The following is a 12,903-nucleotide window of genomic DNA, read 5'->3' on the forward strand; positions in this document are numbered from 1 at the left end:
TGCAGGAAGCCTTTCCCTGGCACGCGAGGAGGAAAGGCGATGGGAGTCTCCCATGTCTCCAGAACAGGATGGGGCATGATGCTGGCAGGGCCAATGGGTGACACAGCACAACTCTAAGCAGGGAGTGGGACCTGAGGGTCTAAGGAGGCCTCTCCCTCCCCAGCACAGGAGAAGGCATGTTGATAAAAAGGAGTGGATTTTCAGGCCTCCAGAGGTCAGATTCCTGAACCAGTGAGTAGCATCTGGCCAGCACTCCTGGAAAGGACAATTATGGGTGTCCACCAGCGAGCTCCCCAGGGGAAGTTTCATCTTCAGTTACACTCCAGGTTGTGCCTTCTATTCTGGCCAAGATGCATTTCTTATATATTCAGCTCTCCAGTGTGGCTCTTCCTGTCCCGGCCTCAGGCTCACCTCCACAGAGTGGTAGACGCGACTGTGTGAGACCCGAGGCCTTCCCCAGCAAGGCCTTCTTCCTTCGTGCTCCTGCTGTTCTAACCCCCATTCCTCAGCACCCGAGGGTCTGTCTTCCGTGGCTAGCCCACTGCACGGCAAAGGTTTCCTGCCTCCCTCTTCCCCCTCAAACTTACATAGTTCCATACCGCCCTGCTCATGGGCAGACAAACACCAGCAGATTGGGGAAGTCAGTCTACAGGCCCACTAATGGCCATCAAAGGGTTCCCACAGGCCCCTTCCTCACAAAGCATTCCAGAAACCATTCCTTCCTGTATCTGGCCAAGTCTTACTGAGGCCCCCTGTGTTACGCAGAGGCCCATGTTCAACAAAGGCCAGAGAGATGGACGGCTGCTGGGAAATTCAGCTCTTCCACAGGCCCCACATGGGCAAGCCAGGGAGCAAGCCCCGTCCTTCACTAAGCTATGAAGCAGGTGGCCAGGTGCCTGCCTGGCGGTCTGAGGCTGATCTTCACTTTGGATGGGCGAGGATGCGGGGAGGGAGACACACTTTCCATATGAAAAGTCAGCCGGCTTACCTCTCAAGTAACTGCTGTAGTAGTAACTTTTTAAAGGCAACTTTTTATTTAGAAATGATTTCAAACTCACGGAAAAGTGGCAAGAATAAGAAAAGCACACGGAACACCCGTAGGCCCTTTACCCGAATTCACCTACTGTCAACACTCGGCGGGTGCCAGCTGCTCCCTCATTTGTGTGCTTTCTCTCTCCCTCCCCACCCTCTTCTCTGTAAGTTCTTTTTTTGAATCATCTGACTGCAAGTTGCTTACATCTTAACTCTTTACCCCTAAATACTTCAACGTGTATCTCCTAAAAATAAGAATATTCTCTTATATAACCACCGTACAGTTATTGCTTTCAGTAAATTTAACACCGGTACAATAATTTTGTCTAATCTAGTGTCCATAACCCAATTTTGTCCATTATCCCAATATTGTCCTTTACAGCGTGATTTTCTTTCACACACGGTCTAGATACTGCACTAAGTCTAGATACTGCAGTCAGTCCTCACGCCTCTTTAGCACCCTTTCGACAGGTTTTGACTTCTACGATCGTGACATTTTTGAAGAACAGTCACTCCCTCCTCGCTCCCGGCACAGCTGCACACACATGATGCCCTCTGGTCTCCCCACTGCTCATCATTCTGATCACCTCATTCAGGTGTTGTCCTAGCTCTCCACTTTATAATGACTGTGTTTTCCCCTGCAGATCATGAGTGATCTGTGGGGGTCACTTCAAAACCATGCACATTTACTGCTCCTACTGAAAATTTTCCCGCAGATTTGGCATCCATCGATGATTCTAGGAAGTTTTACCACGAGAATTGTGTAACAGCAATCTTTTTAAAGCATCTTTGTCTCTGGAAATGAGACCTATAGGAAGTTTCTGGAATGGTAAAATGTGTAACAAGATGATATGATTAACAATACACACACACGCGCGCGCACACACACACAGGAACTAAAAATACTGTGATGTATGGATGTGGCTTTGAATGCAAAGAAACCTGCTCTTGTGCCACTGAGGAAAAGCTCCACTCTCTAATGCCAAGGCACACAAGGACGATGCTATGCAGGCGTCCCTCATGATGATACGAGTTCTCACTGTGCTGACACTCACTGTCTGAACTCAGAAATGGAACAGATAACGTTTTCATATGAGCTCCCAGCTCTCAGAAATCTGGTACCAGCTGTCTGAAACTTAGGAACTAAACAAATACAGAAAATTTGGCATCTCTCACTATCCAAATACAGAATTTAGGCAGTGAGGGGTGGTTTGTACTTTACAATAAAATAGCGTCCCTTTGAGATTTTGTGTATTGAAACTTGGATGGAGAATTGTAAATAAAGAGAAAAGACACTGACTTGCAGCTCTCCTTCCCACCATCCACCTGGGTTCTTTTTTCGGATCAAAATCAGCTGACCAGGGGCGAGAGTGAGCTGCTCGGGGCCGGTGGCGGTGTATGAGGCAATAACCTGGGCAATTTCTGAAAAACAAGATCAAACATGGCAGTGCACTGTTAGAGTCAGCAGGAGAAAAGGGCAAGAAGATGTGGGCGCCTCCCAGGTTCACAGATGAACACATCAAAACCAATGTATTGGGCTGGATTTCTACTCAACGAGTAAGGCTCCCTGAATCGCCCCTGTTCCCAGAGCTACCAGGCAGATGCGGCATTCAAGGGCTTGGCTGATCCTCGAGCCCTCAGTGGGCTGCAGACTCCCTTGTCACCCCGCGAAACTTACCAACTTCCCTCCACAAAGTCCGCTCCTTGCCCACTCCTGGCACCTTCTGTCACACCCCTCCCATAATTACCGGGAATGCCCTGAGGCCACAGGTGGGAGACTCCTTTGCCACCCACCCCAGCACAGCAGCACTCAATGGCTGAGCTGCCACTTTAAAGTGACTAGAGGACTCCATAGCTTTCCCAGCTGCCAAGTACAGCAGAAACAGAGGCCTGTTTTCCTCAGAAACCACTGGGAGCCCGGCAAGAGCTTATTTCTATGTTGTTGCTGCAGATTCTCACTCCCAACGACACAGCCTTCTTCTTTGTGCCTCACATTTTGAGTGATCCCTGAATATCAAGTGCAAATCATGGCAGGGAAAATTTCTTTCTTTTTATTTCACATTATAGGAGGGACCTGGAGTTAAGAAGGGAACCTTATGCAAAAACAATTCAGCACAGGGAAAAAAATGTAAACGGTTCTGTACTTTTCCTGAATGTGAAAAGTCCCATGGGAAAAATTCCAGCAGTACCACAGACCAGGCTCTGAAACACACATTTCCCCTGGCCCAGGAGATCGAGTATGAAAAAACAGAACCCTTCTCTGCCTGAGTTCTGGCACATCTGCAGCTACACTTTCTGAACTTCTAGAAGCAATACAGAACAAACTGTTCTACTCCTCTACCCTTGCTCTCCAAGTGTGGTCTGTGAAAGAAAGGAGAAAAGAAGGAAAGGAGGACAGAAAGAAAAGAAGAAAGAGGGAATGAAGTAAAGAAGAATGGAAAGGAAGAACGCAAAAAGGTCCCAGGTTCTGACGAGACTGCCTACTTTTCTACTCACTCCAGGGAACGAGTAAGACTCTGGCCCTTAAGCAAGCCGCTCTCATCCTGTTCTGCATGCTATCAGGGGTTGGCCACCAGGACAGAAGCACCCGGCAGTCACCGTGCAGGCCTGGCCCTGCCTGATGCTTTGGAGAGCTCAGGGCAAGCAAGAAAGGCCACAGCACGGTCTACTGGCCCAGCCTAGGCTCTGACTGGGAGCTCCAGTTGGGATGTCTGCACTGGGATGAGGGCTCTCCTGCAACTAACCAAAGACCACTCTTGGTTCTAAGAGTTTATGGCTTGAAGAAAGACCAAACTAGTGTTCTATTTGGCACTGGATGTTCTTGCTCCTCATGGGACCTGGCAGATGCAGCCAGCAATCTGCCCCAACATTCTCTGAGGTCTTTTGTGTCCTTTCTTGCTAGTTTCAGTGCAAAGTAAAGCCCACCTGGGCATCATCTATGAAATATCTGGACCCTCTGGAATGACAAATGTCCAAAACTTAGAAAACTTACACTTAAAACAGAGATTTGGTGGGTGGTCCAATGTATCTCCTTCCATTGACTGTATTTGTCTAAAATAAAATCCTAGACTATGTGAAATTTCCCTTTCTTTTTCTGGCCATGTAAGCCCAGTTGGAGCTGGGCACCAGACAGACAAGCGAATCCGTCTTTTGGCATTTCAGTGACTGTTTTAACCTGTAATTTCCTAAGGATATGATAGCAAAAAAGCTCAAATGACCCAGACCAGGAAGACGTGCCACAGAAACCATATTATTTCACATCCGCTTTCTTTTCTTTTTCTTGCTATTTATAGCACATGTGATTTTATTGAAATAAACTAAAACACTTTGGATTCAGAGGTGTGACTATAATTTTGTACCTTCAACGTGTACCAAGGAAAACCATCCAATGGCTTCTAAATTAATAGGACCTACACTCACATAATATCTGTTGCTCCTCTAATCTTCTCCATTGTTTGTGTCCTGGGAATGCATTATTAGGAAATGAAAAAGGGCTAACCAAGCCTAAGAGAAGACGGAGAAGCAGTTGAGCCCATAATCCTACAGCTCCATGTATTATAACTTCCCAGTATCTCGCCTGAATTATTTATTTATGTATTTATTTTATTTTATTTTTTGAGATACAGTCTTGTTCTGTCGCCCAGGCTAGAGTGCAGTGGTGCAACCTCAGCTCACTGCCACCTTGGCCTCCCAGGTTCAAGCAATTCCCCTGCCTCAGCCTCCCGAGCAGCTGGGATTACAGGTGTATGCCACTATGCCTGGCTAATTTTTGTATTTTTTTGGTAGAGACTGGGTTTCCTCTGTTAGCCAGGCTGGTCTTAAACTCCTGACCTCAAATGATCCACCTGCCTCGGTCTCCAAAACTGCTGTGATTACAGGTGTGAGTCACTGCACCTGGCCTCACCTGAATTATTTCTCGACAACCCAAGAGAACATTCTGTCAGGTGACGTCTCCACTCTTCATGTGTGAAGCAACAGACGAATCTCATAACCAAGTGAAATTATTAATGGATTCCAAGGAAAGGACTTACTCTCACCACTCTTAGGAAAGATTCTTTTTATTTTAGGCTTCTGGCCCTAATACACAAAGATGGGGAGCAACTATCAATTACATTCAAAACATTGAAAAGTAAGCATCAGGGTTTGTAACTTACCAGGTTTTTTTCCTAAACTCCCTGTTTTCCCAGCAGTTCCAGAGCCCTTAAAACAGAGCAAAAGGTCTCATTTGCATGCTGAAGTTTTGATCATGCAACTTTAAAAACGATTAATGATGACACAAACCCGCTTGAGCCCCAAAGCCCCACTTTTCATTCTGGGAAAACACAGCACTGTATCACCTGACACAGGATATAGATCAGGAAAATATGGGACAAAATAAGTACTTTAAAACATGTGGCTTTTACTCGTTTCTATAAGAGAAAAAAACAGCAGAGTATGGGGCCCTGTAAGAGCCCAGAGGGCTCCGAGCACAGGCACTTCTTGGACCTGGTCAAATCTAACAGGAGGTTCCAGGATAGGAAGACTGTTAGTTTACGTCCTAAATACTAAGCTCGGGCTTATTTTCACATGGTTAATTATGAAGTATTTCACCTATAAAAAGTACAGTGAATATAACTCATGAGCCTACCACCCGGATTTAACACATTAAAATATTAATATTTTGCACATTTGCTTCAGGAGCTTTCTTTTTTAAAAAACTAACACAGTACAGGGACAACTGGAACCTCTCTTCCCCCATCCTATTCACCCCTCTCTATCCAAAGAGGCAGTGGCTGTCCTGTGTGGCCTTTCCACTCAATTTCACAGCGTTTATACACTGAAATTTCTCTATCAATGCAGAGAGGCAGAGCATATTTCTTCCCAACTATCAAGTGTTTAAAAAGTGCTCTGGGGTTGAATTCCTCTCTGGGATACTCATGGAATTTTAAACCAGCCAAGTAAGCCAACAACAGAGACCACGAGAGGCAGGACAGGAGCCAGAACGGAATCTGTTGTTACAAAGTGCTTTATTCTAAATTAATTTATGCTTGAGTCTATCTCGCAGTAAATTAAGTATTCCAATTAAAACAAAACAAAAGGCTTAGTAAACTAAACATGAGTTACTGAAAGAATAAAAATATGCCATTTATCTACCAGGAACACAACTTACAGTCTCTTTATTTTGCTTACTGAAATTTAAGAACCATTTACCAGGAAAAGTTTGGGTTAAATTTTTACACTGATTCTGCTTTATTAACAAACAAAGTTATACAATAGCAATCTCTCACTATTTTTCAATAGGCTGCATATCAAAAAAAAAGGAATACCAATGAAACAAGACTCCAGTGACCACTTAACTTTCCTAGTACAGGCTTAGAATCGACTCCCTATACTCCATAAAAAGAACAAGGCAATTGGCAGTACCCAACAGTAGAGTTCAAGTAGTTTCAATGTGCTCCCTTTGAAAAACCCCAGCCAGTCCCATAAGCTGGGATGGATTCAGAAGGCCATGTTCTGTCCTCCCAGCACCTATAAAGCCCCCCAGACTGTGCCCCAGACCTGCCCATACAGAGAAGGGAAGCAGGATGGGACAACTCTCCCCATGCCCAGACATCAATTCTGGTATCTGAAGCTGGGTCTGGTGTTAAGTTTGGTCAGATATTTTGCTTTTACACTGAACTCTGCATTCAAGTAGGATGAAAGAGCTGAGTTTTCAGATTTTTTTTCATTATTATTGAATAGTATCGCTAAATGTATATCTAAAAATTTTTAGTACTGCTAGTTCTTCTGTGGCTAATAATTTAAGACTGTGGTTAAGAAAGTAGCTTACAACTCTACTTACCTTAAAAAAAGGTCACTGTGTTTTCCTAATATTTATTTCAGATGGTTTTATTAAAGTAGAGAACTGTAACTTATTAAAATACATTACAAGTAATAACTTTTGTATTTTAACTGATCCAAAAAGTCAAGTCACTTTAAGAGTTCTCATGCACGGTAGTAGAAATTAAGTTTGGCTTTTAGGGTTTTACCCAACTCCCCTGAAATAACATCTATATGACTCTCATTGGACTCGGCTTGCTGGCCTGGAGAAGAATTTAATTCTCTGTTTCCAGGTCTGAAAAGTCCAATATGCCAGCTGTCTCACAGGGCAAAATTATTTTCTTCCAGGCTTCTGCCAAATTCTCCAAGGGTGGGCAGACTTAAGTAAATCCATCCATGGGAATTCCACTTAGCTGCTCTCAAGACCGCAGCAAGAAAAACCAAAAAGCAAAACAATGCCACCCCTTAAAAAAACAAAATCCAAGCAAATAAAATCGTTCCTGGGAGCTGCAGGAGAGGTGAGCAGGCCAAGGGCAGGACTACTACAGCAGGGCACCAGGCCCAGCCTCGCCCCCAGAGCAGCGCCGAGCACATGGAGCTGCACATGGAAGAGCCCAGTATACCCTCTACGACTGGCATTTGAAATAGAGAACTTTGTCCTCTTGCTTACTCCTGAGAAAGCGGCCCCTGCAGGCTCCCTGCCAGCCTTTTCTCTCTCAGTACCTACGAGGTATGAGGAGAAAAAGAAAATTACTGTGAATTGACTGTCAATGCTTTAAAAAATGAGTCAATTCTTGTTGGCTTTTTAAAATGTGCACTGGATCTGTTAAATGACTCCATTTATACCCTGAAACTCTCCACTAACGTGCAAGTGGCTCCTACAAGACTGACTCCCATACTCTGTGGTAAGTCCACCCCACCATTCCATTAAAACTGCACTATCTTAAGACCACAGTTTATGCGATCAAACTTTTAGGGCTCTATTTAACAATAGTGGGAGCCCTTCCAATTTATACAGATAATAGCACTTAAATTCAGTCCTGATCAACGGAGATTCTAAGGCCTAGTCAAAAGTGTACCCATCTCTTAGATCTTGTGTCTTTCTGCTGTGTGGGCAAAACCAGAAATTCTAAAAACTTTCTAATACCCAATATTCTGGGGCGATTATCACCAGAATACTTCTGTTCATACAGGCAAAATATTGCTATCATTCTTGGGGCATTTAAAAATCAATGACCATAATGATCTAATCAAGAAAGTTTACTCCAAAGCATAAGTCGGTTACACGCAGGAAGAGAGCTTAATACTGAACATGATCCTCCCAGCTGATGTGGACCAGCCCCATCACACTCAGCCTCCACTTAGCCCTGATGCATTCTGCTTGGGGGAAGCCAATGCTTACTCCGCAGTGCCAAATAACAAAATCAAACAATGACAGGTCACACTGGATTTACTGTCACATTCCAGAACTTAGCAAAACCCAACAAAGTTCCACTGTCAAACATCGTGACTCCCTGCAAAGAGAATCACCGCACAGAAAGGGAGAGGAAACAGTTAATGTGGGTTTACCTCTGAATCTTTAAGCCTCACATAGTTAGAAGGGAAGACTCCGGACTTGTCGCCCACTGTTCCTGTCCACCAGTCACCATCTTTCTTGGTAACCAAAATCACATCCCCTTGCTGAAAGGTTAAATCTCCTTGCTCAGAACTCTCGTAAGTGTACATGGCAATAAATTCTGGTGGGGAGAAATATTGAGATATGGAGAGAGCTTGATTGTTTAAAGAAATCCCAGACAGCTTTGCAAAAGCAAGTTTACGAATAAGGAAGTTAGGACAAGATCCATTCAAGAGAAAGGCTAGTCACAGATAAAATACAGAGCTGCAGAATACCCTGGGCTCCACATTCCCCCCAGTGCACATAAAAGTTCAGTAGCTGCAGACAGGGAGACAATTCCTGGGAAGACCCAGACACAGGAACAAAAAACCCAACTGCATGTTTACTGACACTGGAGTATTTACGAGTGATCTGCCATTTAGTGTCATGATTTCTTTTTGAATGAAAATGGTTTTTACATTTATTTTTAACTAAGAGTTACACAATACCTACTCTGTGCTGAGCACTGGTTCAGATGCATTCAGATGCAGGCTCTTGGTAAGCATCTTAAATATGTGTATTTCAGTTTTGAGGGTACCAAGTCACAGTTTTAAAAAATTGTTAGACAGCATAAATCCTTTGCGTAAATTAAATAAGACATACTTTTCATTATTCAACTGCCTGAAAACTTATGTCCTATTGTGCCATATACACAATATGATAGGAAGCTGTTAGAACACAAAATGAGTTACACATATTATTTAGTTAAAAATGGGCATCTAGTTGTCATTCAAGAGCACAGAGAGGACTGATGAGAAAAGGAATGTCCAACCCAATCCCAGAAAGCCTTTCAACAAGTTAAAAAGACAAATCCCAGTTTATCATATTTTATTATCCATGTCATTTAGTCTTAAAGAATAAGAACTAATGTTCCTTTGTGTCTTGAATTTGAAGGGTGTGCATTACAGAAGAAACTTTTCTTTTTAATTAGACGTAGAACTTTGCATCACTCTTGGTGGATTTTATTAAGGCTTAGAACCAAATCACACTCTCAGAAAGATCACCAGACACAAAATCCTACATGGAGGTTCTAGGTACAGGATAAAAGATTTACAGAAAGATGCACACGCTTCTTGTTTCCACTTTTTCTCCATTTTATCCTAGGCTTTTGTATTTTTTTAAAGCAACAGAAAAATCACCATTTACCCAAAAAGTTCATTTTTATGACGGACAACGTCTGTTTCTCTCTAAATCTCAGATGATGTTCCTTTAATGTCCAGCCTCGTGTTGAGTAAGAGGCAGGACTTTTGTATGGAGAACTCCTTCGGTTAATTATCAGAGCCTCTGCAGGAGGTACTAATGAAAACTAAAACAAACAGACAAAAACACAAAAACCTCTAACCCTTGTGCTCACGTGGGCAGCCCCTGGAGCAACAAGGGCCTCCTTCAGCGCCAGTGTTGACCTGTCAGCGCCGAGGCCAGCAGCAATTGCTGGTGGAGAGCACTGGGCCCCATGGCAGACACAGGTCATTCAAACGTCCCAGGGAAAACAGAAGACCCTCTGTCTTTAGCCCTGAGGCGCTGGTAACACACACCTCCACAGTGAAAACTGGAAAAACGATTTCCCACACAAGGAAATCAAAGTTTGGTGGCTTTAATAGGCTCATTCTTTCTTCATTAACAGACTCATTTTTCTGATTTCTCCATACTCTCACCGTTCCCTTTTCATTCTGCTCCCTGTTACTGTTCTTTAGATCATATTTGGCCATTTAAGACAGGATCCTTGGCCATCAATACTTTCCCCAGTGATTCCTCAGCTTCAAAGTTACTTTCTTTAAAATGGATCCAAATTTTGAAGTAACTTTCCAAATGCTTAAGAAACTTCAGAAACATGAACTCTGGCTGAACTTGGTATTGCAGTATAAAATATAAAGGAGACTGGGAAGACCGAGGCTGGCCTTGCCCTGCCTGCCTTGCACAAAGGCATCTGAGAGTGGCTTTAGGGTGACAATGAAACCCAGAGACGTGATGACGGATAGGCAGAGGTTCCTCTTCAGCTACCCCTTCTCAGGAGACATTTCACAGAGGGCACTGTCCATCCCCAAACCAGTATTTTAAAAGTGACCCAAGCCAATCACCTATTTTATCTGGTTTACAGTTTACTTTAAATTTGATTATGTTCAATGTGGTATTAACAAGAGGCTCATTAATAAACGAAAATAGCTTTTCTCAGAATTTCTAAGGTTAATGTCCTCCCACCCCTTCACAAAGCCAGCAAGCTTTCCAATATTTCTAATAACTAAGTCATTTCAAAACGGCTGTAATAAATACAAACTAAGATCAGAATTTAACTCCATCATGCTGCCCAATTTTAAGTATATGCGTGGTTCACTTGTGACCTATTTATTGAGGCCTCAGTACATGTCTCAAAACAAATAAGGCCGGGCGCGGTGGCTCACGCCTGTAATCCCAGCACTTTGGGAGGCCGAGGCGGGCGGATCACAAGGTCAGGAGATCGAGACCATGGTGAAACCCCGTCTCTACTAAAAATAGAAAAAATTAGCCGGGCGCAGTGGCGGGCGCCTGTAGTCCCAGCTACTCGGGAGGCTGAGGCAGGAGAATGGCGTGAACCCGGGAGGCGGAGCTTGCAGTGAGCCGAGATTGCGCCACTGCACTCCAGCCTGGGCGACAGAGCGAGACTCCATCTCAACAAAACAAAAAACAAAAAAAACAAAAAACAAAAAAAACAAATAAACAAACATTCCTCCACACTGCTATTGGATGAGGATGCTCATACTTTACGTGGCTTTACCAGTAATCCAGGGAATGAAGCAAAAACGACATAAAAGTAGTAGACATTTACTGAGCTTTGTTCTAAAGACCTTCTGCATATTATCTCACTATCCTTGTAATAATTTCCTACCTCAAGGGGAGTTATCACGGCCAATTTACAGACAAGGAAGCTAAGGCATAAACAAAATAGTACTGTTACTAGATGGGTGAGTCAAGATACAAACTCCAGCCCTCCAGTGAGCCTTGACTGGATATAACACACCAAAGTTTTTTTCTTTCTTATTTTTTGGTGAGGTGCATAATTTGCTTTTTACTAAACTGCATGTGCTGTGTTTAAAGGAGCTTTTTGCCTTGTTACCCTAACAGTGGATAAAAAAGTCATTAAGATAATGACAGTGTATAAAGGGAACTCTGTTAATCATTTTCACGGTAATAGCAAAAAGGAGATGCTGGATTGTTTGGTGATGATAAGGTTTTATAGCTATGCTACGAACTAAAAAAAATTTTTACTTTAAAAAATCCTCTTGAAAAAAGAACATTGTTACTGTGAGTCTGAAATACCACTATACCTTAATCCTTGCTGTCTCCACCTAGAACAGCTGTTTTAATAATTCTATTTTTCATTGGGCAAGGTTTCTAAGGAATGTAACAATCTCATTATGGCAGACAAACTAAATAAAACATTCTATTGTCATGTAATGTATTCAAGGAACCCATAAAGAATTACTATAGAATTGGTTAGTTATGGCATCTGTTAACTACAACATTGCTCAGACGTCTACACGGAAAACCCATCTAACTCAGGGAGCACTCTCCAGTTAGGATGTGATGATGGCTGTACTGAATGTAAAAAAGATGTGAGATTTTTACCATGAGGTTCTGAATTACACAGGTTTCGTTCGGTTGGCATCCATATAATATTTAGGATTATGTCAGCAAGTGGAGATTGAGAAAGAAAGCAATTATTTGTGTAATAAACACTCAAAATGATTTTTTTTTTAGTCCTAAATTGTCTGGTTTGGTTGTTTTCATGGAGTACATAAATCGAGTTTCAGTTTCATTTGGGATGGTACAGATGGCATTCATGTTACTGTGAGAACTCTAGTGGTCTGCGTAGTTACTTTTAAAAATGAAATACTTATCTATGAAGTCAGACAAGACTAGACTATGTTAGATGAAGCAATGACCACAATTTAGGTATAGAGATGCTTGGAAAACTTGATTCTTAGTGAACTGAATGGGTCTCTTGTAAAAGTCAAAGGGCTCATAATAAAATATAATTAGAAAATTCAGTTTTTGATGATTAATATGTCTGACAGTATTTTCCATGAAGTACTCTGATTCTGTAAAGAGCTAAACTTTCATTTTACTTTAGTTTAATATACTGATCATAAATGTAGTCTATCTTAAGATGAAATTCAATCTCATTTCAAACATTTACGCAATGTCCTTGACCCTTCTGAAGAACATAATACAACTCAGGCCCTCACCTTCTCCCGAAACGACCGGCTTGGCTGCTGGAGAGGCTACTCGCTTTAGACTAGCAGGACTCTCTGAAGAACCAGACTCCATGCTGCAGTAAGGGAAGAAGAGAGTATTTTAATTTTTATCTTCGAAGAAAATAGTGCAACTGACACTGATTTTTCTGTTAAAACTGCTTAACTTTTAAAACTTTAAACAATTCA

The 12,903-nt window shown here is 42.6% G+C and overlaps 1 protein-coding gene across 3 annotated transcripts in view; it reads right to left on the reverse strand.

Moving 5' to 3' along the window:
• The window catches only part of ITSN1 (intersectin 1), a 242,278-nt gene that overhangs the window by 57,626 nt on the left and 171,749 nt on the right, over nt 1-12,903 (reverse strand). For 2 of the 3 annotated variants that reach the window (XM_028845344.2, XM_028845350.2), the window contains exons 23-26: nt 12,709-12,791; nt 8,401-8,567; nt 5,187-5,232; nt 2,333-2,454 (exon numbers count right to left, since the gene is read on the reverse strand). In XM_028845344.2, coding sequence (XP_028701177.1) covers nt 2,333-2,454; nt 5,187-5,232; nt 8,401-8,567; nt 12,709-12,791 — 418 coding nt within the window. The remainder of the gene's footprint in view (nt 1-2,332; nt 2,455-5,186; nt 5,233-8,400; nt 8,568-12,708; nt 12,792-12,903) is intronic. The other variant, XM_028845352.2, reaches the window with a different exon arrangement.

Source organism: Macaca mulatta, chromosome 3 (assembly GCF_049350105.2).
Source record: "Macaca mulatta isolate MMU2019108-1 chromosome 3, T2T-MMU8v2.0, whole genome shotgun sequence".
Lineage (NCBI taxonomy): Eukaryota > Metazoa > Chordata > Mammalia > Primates > Cercopithecidae > Macaca > Macaca mulatta.